A 10119-nucleotide genomic window follows, 5' to 3' on the forward strand; every position below is an offset into this window, starting at 1 on the left:
CAAAAGTAAAAGAGTCATGTGAGATCATGTTTGATTCATCTCAACGAATGCTCTATTAATATTCAATCGTTATAATTTTAAAAAGTATGTAATGAATAATAATCAAATAGATGTATTGACAAACGTGTAAAAGTCAAAACGTATCCAATAAAAGGGACAAAGGGAGTATTATAATTTAGATATAGGGTAATTTTGTGAAAATTTAAGAAAATTTTACCAACAACTACCATTATAATGACCACTTTAAGAACAATAACTACCATTTATTTATTTATTTATTTTGTAAAAAAAAATCTAAAAAAACTACCACAAAAACCTTGAGTAACACAATTACATTTAATTTTTTGGCAATAATCTCCAATTGAGGGGGCTAAAAATCGGCCATTTCGACGACAAGGGAAGGGAGGAGGGGCAGTTTCATCGACCTGAGAAGGGAGGGGCTATTTCAGGGATGGGGGAAGGGGGGTGGTTTCGATGGTGTAGGTGGGTTGCCCGAGTGGTTTTAGGGGTAGGGAGGGGTCGACCGGCTGTTATCGGTTGTTAGGGGAGGCGGGAAGTCGAATTTCGGTCGAGCTGGGGGTTATTTCGACGACGAGAGAAGGGAGGAGGGGCGGTTTCATCGACCTGAGAAGGGAGGGGCTATTTCGGGGATGGGGGAAGGGGGGTGGTTTCGTTGGTGTAGGTGGGTCGCCCGAGTGGTTTTAGGGGTAGGGAGGGGTCAACCGGCTGTTATCGGTTGTTTGGGGAGGTGGGCAGTCGAATTTCGGTCGAGCTGGGGGTTAGGGCTAAGGGGAGAAAGAATGGTGGCTGGGAAGGGTTTTTAATTATTATTTTTCTTGTTTTACAAAAAATAATTGGACCAATTATGTTGCGACACATCACACATGGCTTTTACAAAATGATATTCACCCTTTCTTTAAGTTACTGGTAAATCGACCTAGTGGAAGAAAATCAACCCAAAAGTTCATAGTGCTCCCTAATAAATGTAAGTTGGGATTATTGAGAGTAAACTGCTGAAAGTTCGGATTAATAAATTAAAGTGAATTTTTCTAAAAAATAAAACTTAGATTTTGGAAGCATCCAATATAATAAATCGAAAAGCGAAGACAAATCGAATTCAGGGTTAATTGGAGGATGGAATGGAGTCGTTTGACTCTTGGAATTGCGCTTTTTAATCTCTTTAGTTTTAATAAAAATGTGTTCTTTAATGGAAGTGGTGTTACTTATGTTTTTCGGGAGATGTAGAAAAATTTCAATTTCAGATTTACATAAACCCTTGTTGAAGGAGGATGGTAGTAGGTGTTGTTAAACCCATTTGTATGTGATAACGGTAAAAGTCATTACAACATCATGACCTTGTATGAGAATATATACTCCCTGCGTCCCTATAGTTTTTGTTTTACTATTTTAGAGACCCAAAATTTTGTTCCTGTTTCTATTTTTGAATAGTATGTAAAGACTATTATACCCTTATTTTTTGACTTTATTCATTGAACTTCCTAATTTACCTTTACCATATCCACTTGCATTGTACTTTTTCACTTTCTCTCTCTAACTTTTGTCTGTAATTGTAGTTTTCACTTTTTTCCCCTTAAATTATCCACTTACCTTGTACTTTTGTCTAGCTTTTTTCCATTTCTCCTTCCATTTCTTAAGTACCGTGAAAAAACACAAGAGGAACTATATTATGGGACAGAGGGAGTATACAATATGGTTTTGTCAGATCGCTAGAAATGTGATTGACATGTATGAAGCATAGATCTCAAGAAAATTTTATCCATTTGAATTATTGGGGTCCCTTAGGGTAAGACATACTGATTTTGAGTTGTCTCCGTCATTTCAGCAACATTCATAGACTTTTAGTTGTATGTTAGAACATACCTTGCACAACACGAAACATCATCACCAACATCCCTTGTTCTATCAATAGTACCTTCGCATGTTTAAATGTATATTGGTAAGCCTTATATGCGTTGTCCTCACTCGTTATAATAGCTTAAAGGTAAATATCGTTAATGACCTTAATTGGTATTGTGTAAAGGCTTCTTATGCCAATAATAACTTATGTTTTATTGTCCTTTCGTTTGTTGTAAACTCAGTTTAATTAATGTAATTTCAACTGTTTTTTTTTTAAAAAAAATAATCTAAAAAACTTACAAAGAATTGATACAAGCTTTGGTGTATGGAAATATTAAAAACTAGGTTAGGTCTCGTGCCATGCACGACAATTTTAAAAAATTAATATCAACTTTTCAATATAATTGGTTATTTTACAACAAACAAAAAATCTAAAAACACTATGGACAATCTTTGATTAAAATATGAAAGATAAGTTGATATATCTAATAAGTATAAATTGAATAATTTGATATTCTTAAATACAAAGCAATAAAATCGTCTATTAAGTAATTGAAATATTGATGTGTAGATATTGTATTCAAATATATAATTATATACAGTATCAACATGTTTTGGATGAAGGCAATAAATAATATTGTAATGTTGATCTTCATGAGATTTTTGTGTGTGTTTATATTAATATTATGAAGTACAGTCTAACTAATTTTTATATATTAAGGTAGTAAATAGTAATGTTTCTATAAATAAAATAAAATAATTTAATACAGTAACTCATTTTCACTTAGAGAAGAGAAAGAGCGGGATAATTATCATTCAAGGGCTAGTAAAAGTATATTCACTACTCTATCGTGAATTCTAATCAATAAATAAACAACTTTAGGGGAAAAAAAATATAAATACTCTCGTTTAGTAAATCATTATATGTCGCAAATCATATTAATATTTTCTATTATAGTCATAAATGTTTGTGTGAAAAGATAAATCAAATCTTTTATATTTAAACTAGATGAAAGCCTGTGCGATGCACGGTTTTTTCATCTAAGATTTTTAATTATTTGATTTATTGTATTTAATAATTTCAGACAAAATTACAAAAGTTTAATATTTTTTTTTTATTATAGTTTATAATGAATTTATTAAATATAAATAAATTGTAAATGTGATATTTTTTCCATTATATAAAATCTTTAATGTGAAATGAATTTTTTTAAATAATTTAAATCCTAAATGATTATTCATTGTTTTACCATATCTTTTATTTTGATACAATCACCAACCTTGTCCACAATCAACCTACTACATCAATGGATAAATTGAACCGTGAAATGTTAGCCAAACTGAAATTGATATAAATTAAATCTTTTCATTTATATAAAATAAATCAATATATTTACCACGAAATGAAAAATTGATGCGATATAAAATCAAATCTATGCATTAGAATTTTTTCATCATCTTCAAAAATAACCAAAGCCATCCATATATTAAGTATACAACATCTAATCGTATGCCATTACATAAACAAATAATCGTTAAGTATCCTAAATAAATACAATGTAACTAATAATTACAAATATAAATTTAAACATAAGATTTTAAAAATTATCCGGATATTGATGACCCAAAACTAACACAATATTACTAACACAAAATTCGCTTGATGGGGTTTTGTATTGATACGAAATTTTATTTGTGTCGTAAGATGTGTTAGATCTGCATGTAAAAAAACATTTAGTAAATAAAACATAAATATATAATCGTTGAGTATCTCAAATTAATACAATGTAAGTAATAATTAGAAATACTAATTTAAACATAAGATTTTAAAAATTAAGCTAAAAATTACCTGGCCATTGATGACCAAAAATTAACACAAAATTAGTAAATTACTAACACAAAATTTGCTTGATGGAGTTTTATATTGATATGAAATTTTGTTTGTGCCGTATGATGTGTCAATTTATAATGGTAGGTATCACAAATTTTAATTTAATTATAATTAACGAACAATTTGTATTTCTTATCATAAATACTATCAAAATATATCTTATAATGATAGGTATCAAACTTTATTATAAGCGTTTATCATTTAAATATTTCTTAGTATATTTTTTTTTTGGATTTCTTATACTCGTAGTATTGAATTAATAAATTTATCTTTTCCTATATTTTTACTCTATTTTTTTCCATTAAAATAATTTAATTCGTGGATTATAATCTACGTGACATTAAAATTTTAGATATATCAAATCTAATTCGTTAATTTATCTAGGTGGCGACATAATTTTTTAATTCAAAAATAAAATACAAATCTTTCTTCTTATTGGTCGAAATAAGTATATTTCTTACGTGACGCTCTGAATGCTCTCCAAAAATGCCTACTTTATTTATATAATTAGATTAGATTAATTATCTTTGTTATTAACATATATAATAAATTATTTTCGTATAAGATTTTATTCTATGATTGATTTTTTTTTCAAAAATAAAATAAAATTAAGGACACACCAAGAAATGACACGTGTCATTGCTGGTGTGTCTTTTAGTATGTTATATATTATTATTATTATATTGATATTTAAAACATGTTTACTTCAAACCTTTGTAAAGCCCACCTGTCTCATAATTAGATTATCATGTAAAGATCCGCCCATTTATCTATCAGACCCATATTATAACTATGGCGGGTCATGGCTTTTAAAGGCCTCCATTCCTATTTCCTACCTCTCTGAGTTATTTCATTGAAGCGCACTCAACGTTCTCCATTGAAGCGTTCTCCGTTGAATCTAATTCTTGTTTCCCCCATTGAAGCAGCTTCTAAGGTAAGTTGTTTGTTGTTGTTATCATCACATCAATTTCACAATCTAGGGTTTATATTTGATCTAATCTAATTTAATTATCAGTGCTTTAAGTTTAGGGTTCGTAATTCTTAGATTATGAAACATCATATCCAAAAGAAAAGAAAATTATGAGCGTAATTTGATTATTGAATAAATATCCCTAAAATTATGTATTTTTCGAGATAATTCAGTATGAAATTAAATCTCTTTTCCCTGGGCCTAGGGCGGCCGTCCCTCCTGCCCTGCCTCAGGGACGGGCCTGGTTTCTTGGGGTTAAATTTAGGTTAAGGGGATATTTATAGTGATGTGCAACTGTATAGAATTTGTGGTATCTAATTTGTTTATCAATCCCTTGAGAATTGCGATCTGGAAAAAAGCGATTGGTCTGAGCTAAGCTAATGCAATAAACACTAGGATGTGAACCTGTGAATTGCTTTCTCGCATACAATATTAAACAGTGAATGAACACTAGACTGCTTTGTGTTAAGGGTGGCTGATAGTTGGAAGAGTCTCTATGTGAGGTGGTATTAGTCTGAGAATGGAAAGAAAAGCAGCAAGGCCGTTCTATATCCTTTGTATATGTGGATATCATAGAAAATATGTGCCTTCTTGCGTGTACATGTTACTAAAAGTTACCCAATGTTGTTTATATAGTTTTTTTTGTTAATATTGTATTTGTTTTTTCTTAAATGTCATTTCTCATATCTTAAAACGAGTAAAAGTGTAAAGTTTCTTATTTTATGGGTTATTATTGATGCAGATCCTCAGTGCAGTGGTTTAACCCTCTGATACTTAGCCTCTAATGCCCTGGAGATTCTGTGGTTTATTGCATCAGTTTTGAGTTTTTTGTTACTGTGTGTTGACAGAAAGGGTGTTGCAATATGATGGGCACATTATCAATATTACCACTTCCAGCTCCACCAGAAGATGGGGATCTTGGCCCAACCCCACTTGCTCAGTTGCCTCCTGACGATGAGATGAAAGAAGCAGAAGATCAAAACAAAGCTAGCAAAGCGAGTTCAGTGGCAACGCATACAAGAACCATTGGAATTATCCACCCCCCACCGGATATTAGAAACATTGTTGATAAGACATCTCAATTCGTGGCAAAGAATGGGCCCGAGTTTGAGAAGAGGATTATTGCCAGTAATGCAGGGAATGTGAAATTTAATTTTCTTAATGCTTCGGATCCTTACCATGCTTATTATCAACACCGGTTGTCGGAGTTCAGAGCACAAAATCAATCTTCAGGTCAACTACCGCTTTCTCAGCCTGGTGATTCGATGGCCTCGGAGGCTGAGTCTGGTGTCCTTGCCGATGGTGTGGCTGCTGCAGATGAGAAGCCTGATCCTTCTGCACAATTCAGACCTGTTCGTAAGGTACTTGAGCCTCCAGAAGCTGAACAATATACTGTAAGGCTGCCAGAGGGGATTACAGGGGAGGAATTGGATATTATTAAGCTTACTGCACAATTTGTTGCTCGAAATGGAAAATCCTTTTTGACAGGTCTTACTAGTCGAGAGATGAACAACCCCCAATTCCATTTTTTGAAGCCTACACATAGCATGTTTATGTTTTTCACTGCCCTTGCTGATGCCTATTCTAAGGTTCTGATGCCTCCAAAAGGCTTGACTGAAAAGCTAAGGAAGAGTATTGCTGACCGGACAACAGTCCTTGAGCGGTGTTTGCATAGGCTTGAATGGGAAAAGTCGCAGGAGCAAGCTAGGCAGAAAGCTGAAGATGAAATTGAGCAAGAAAGAATTCAAATGGCTATGATTGATTGGCATGATTTTGTTGTGGTTGAATCAATTGACTTTGCAGATGATGAAGATGAGGCACTGCCTATGCCAATGACTCTTGAAGAAGTTATAAGGAGAAGCAAGGTTTCAACGAAGGATGGGGATGAAGAGGAAATTGTTGAGCCAGGAAAGGAGGTAGCGATGGAAATGGATGAGGAAGAGATGCAGCTTCTTCAAGAGGGTATGACAGGTGCTACCCTTGAGGAAAATGGTGAGGAAAAGAAGGATGAGGTTAAGGCTGATATGGATGAAGATGATCCTCCAATGAGAATTGTGAAGAACTGGAAGCGACCTGAAGAGAGAATAGCTGCTGAAAGAGACCCAACAAAGTATGTGGTTTCTCCAATTACCGGTGAACTGATTACCATAAGTGAGATGTCAGAACATATGAGGATTTCTCTAATTGATCCAAAATACAAGGAGCAAAAGGAGAGGATGTTTGCCAAGATTCGAGAGACAACCCTTGCTCATGATGATGAAATTTCCAGAAACATTGTGGGACTTGCTCGTACTCGTCCAGATATATTTGGTACTACAGAAGAAGAAGTATCTAATGCCGTCAAAGCTGAGATAGAGAAGAAAAAGGATGAGCAGCCTAAGCAAGTCATATGGGATGGTCATACAGGGAGCATTGGTCGCACTGCAAATCAGGCCATGTCGCAGAGTATGGGTGGTGAGGATCAAAGTGAGATCAATTACAATGATGGGAGGTCTCTCCCTGGTCCAGCTGCCCCTCCTCCACCGAGACTCGGTGTTCCTATGCTTCGTCCACTTCCTCCCCCAGCTAATCTATCTGTGAACATGCCACGTGTACCAACCAGCAATATTCAGTATTCTACTCCAACCTCTGGTGGGCTTATGGCACCACCCCCACCTCGTCCTATGTACACCTTAAGCCAAATGGGTCCTCCTCCGCCACCTCCTATGCAAATGCCTCCTGGACAGCAGCATATGATGATGAATCGCCCACCAATGCCTCCAGCTGGGTCCATGAACCAACCTGGCATGCCAGTGCCTCCTGCACCTGGATCTCAATTTACACCGCTTGGTGTTCACCGGCCCTTTACACCTGTTCCACAACATGGTATGCCTGCTCCACCAATGCCTCAAGGAATGCCGCCTCCACCCCCACCACCAGAGGAAGCTCCTCCTCCACTTCCTGAGGAACCAGAGCCCAAGAGACAGAAGTTGGATGACTCTGCATTGATTCCGGAAGAGCAGTTCCTTGCTCAACATCCGGTATGCTTTCTTTTTCCCTGCCAAATTCTGTTTTTGCTTGAAATTTTCCTGTCTGTCTGTCAGTCTGTCAAATGCTTTGTCACAAAATCTGCAAACTTACTACTGTCTAAAGTTCTTTCTGTCATATTACTATGCTTTCTTAGTAGCTACTTCTCTTATTTTAGTGAGGCTCTACGGCATGTATTTTTATAGCATATTTCTTTAGTTGGTAATACTGACCTGTGATGTCTTGTTTTACAAGGCGTGAATGTTGAAAGGACAGCTAAATATTTAAGCTGTGTGAACAAGACTCATAAGCATTATTGTAGTTATATACTAGTTATATGAACTATTTTATATTCTATATCTAAACTTTAATAGCATATATATAGAGATACTGAAGTCAGCTAAGTGTTGTTCTTCTAATTTAAGTAAAATAAAAGTGCTCTTTTGTTAAAAATCATTAATTTCGGTTTCCACCACATTCCAAAACCTTTTCTGGTCATAATCAAGGGAAGGGTTGCTAAAATTGTTCCCTTTTTTTTTTTTTTTTTTTTTTTTTTTTTTTTTTTTAACTCTGTGAGTGTGTGTGTGTGCGTGTTTTAGAGGTAATTTTCCTACATCTTTGTTTAATACATAGGTGATACATGATGACATCAACAATTACAAATGGTATTCCAGTGTCATTGTGAAACTCTTAAGCCCAGTGTGATAATGTGAAACTCCTTGAGCTGCTTTATGATTTGGATGGATTTGTGTATTGCTGGGTATTCAATTGTGGCGTATTCTAGGCTTCTGCCAGCTAGTATTCTGACACATAATAAGAACTGTAAAAGAGGGAATACTTTTAGTCTCAAGCATAATGGCGGTGAATGTGTCATTGCTGGTATGTCCACTGTAGGATATAGGCAGTGAGTAGGCCTGCCAGTGTCTGGGTCGCTACAAGTGTAGATATGTGTATAATGTGCTTTGTTCTTTTTGTTCTGGGTTAGGTATTGATTATTATATACTTCATTCTTTATAATTGCAACACTTAGACTTTCATGCTTTGACAACTCACAATTGAACCATTAATATCTTTACTTTAATTAGTAAATTTTTTAATAAGTTGATATTTGAAATCATGCATTGAAACAAATCCAGTGACATTCTACACTTGACATTTGGTTTTGTATATTTGAGTAATCTTGTCAAAGTGGGGTATTTTATTTTTTAAAATTACAAGTGTTGCAATTTTAAAACAATGTAAACCTGATTACTGCTCATAACTTCATTTTGATGTACCTTTTTCCTTTCCATCATCACCTTTAGATGTATGCAATCTAGACCCAATTATTGCAGGATGTCTTTGTTCTGGGCAGACATAATCAAGCTGCCACCTTCGTTAATTAAGAAGCAGAGCATAGTCTGAGCTAAATCCTTAACCCTACCTGAATTACATGAGATGGAGCTAATAGTTGCTTTTGAATGTTTTTTCTCTTCAGGGACCTGTCAGGATCAACATATCTGTTCCCAATGTTGATGAAGGGAATCTCAAGGGACAAGTTTTGGAAATCGTCATGTCCCTCAATGAAACCGTTGGTAGTCTGAAAGAAAAAGTATCTGGGGAAATTCAACTTCCAGCAAACAAACAGAAATTGAGTGGGAAGGCCGGTTTTCTCAAGGATAATCTCAAACTTGCTTATTACAATATTGGAGATGGAGAGACCTTGACTCTTTCTTTGAGGGAGCGTGGTGGCAGGAAGAGATGAACAAATTACCTAGAGAACCCAACGAAAGGCCCTTGTTGGAGTACTTCCTAAGAATTTTTCTATATAATCCTGTTCGGTCCATGAATATTTCTTTTGAGATGATATCTTGAATTTTTTGTGCCCATGTATCTTAAGTTCAGCCTTGCAACTTCTTTATTGTTGTTACTAATCTGATTCTATTTGCCTTTGCAGCTCATCACTTCTGCTCACAAGTAGTCATGTCATGATTCTGATACTAACTTTTCTTCGAGTATAGTTGACCTCAGTAACCGTAATTTGTTGTTTTAGTCTGTAATTGGATATCTAATTATTTTATCTTAGTAGTGCTGATATTCTGGGCAAGGCTCCTTCTATTATGTTGGCAGATCTCCCAGGTACCTTTCGTGGTGCGTGTTATACTGCTGCGCGGCTTCTTGTCAAGTGAATATTGCTTTTTCTGGGACTCTCGACTAACAATTAAAGTGCTTTAGGTCATTTTTTCATTCATGTTAAATGAACAAGAAAACTTATACTCCGTAGAAACCTATAAAGCTTGCTTGATTAGACGACTGAATGAAATGTAGTGGAGTGATTGATGCTTTTCCGTTTACCTTTGAACAGTGAAGCTACCTTTCTCAAAAGGGTTTGCAGAGTGGCATCTGAAGTCCTTCG

General features: G+C 34.9%; 1 protein-coding gene across 2 annotated transcripts; it reads left to right on the plus strand.

The window, feature by feature from the left end:
• The first annotated feature begins 4607 nt into the window (after window positions 1–4607).
• On the plus strand, window positions 4608–9677 carry LOC110687499 (probable splicing factor 3A subunit 1). 2 transcript variants are annotated; one of them, XM_021864155.1, is made up of 3 exons: window positions 4608–4682; window positions 5567–7738; window positions 9202–9677. In XM_021864155.1, the coding sequence occupies exons 2-3, from the start codon at window positions 5582–5584 to the stop codon at window positions 9466–9468; spliced, it is 2424 nt and encodes an 807-aa protein (XP_021719847.1). In that variant the 5' UTR covers window positions 4608–4682; window positions 5567–5581; the 3' UTR covers window positions 9469–9677. The 2 variants fall into 2 exon arrangements, with proteins under 2 accessions (XP_021719847.1, XP_021719846.1); XM_021864154.1 differs by having other exon boundaries at window positions 4618–4682; window positions 5461–7738.
• The last annotated feature ends 442 nt before the right edge of the window (window positions 9678–10119 follow it).

The sequence above is a fragment of the Chenopodium quinoa genome, unplaced genomic scaffold, assembly GCF_001683475.1.
Source record: "Chenopodium quinoa cultivar QQ74 unplaced genomic scaffold, ASM168347v1, whole genome shotgun sequence".
Classification (NCBI taxonomy): Eukaryota; Viridiplantae; Streptophyta; class Magnoliopsida; order Caryophyllales; family Amaranthaceae; genus Chenopodium; species Chenopodium quinoa.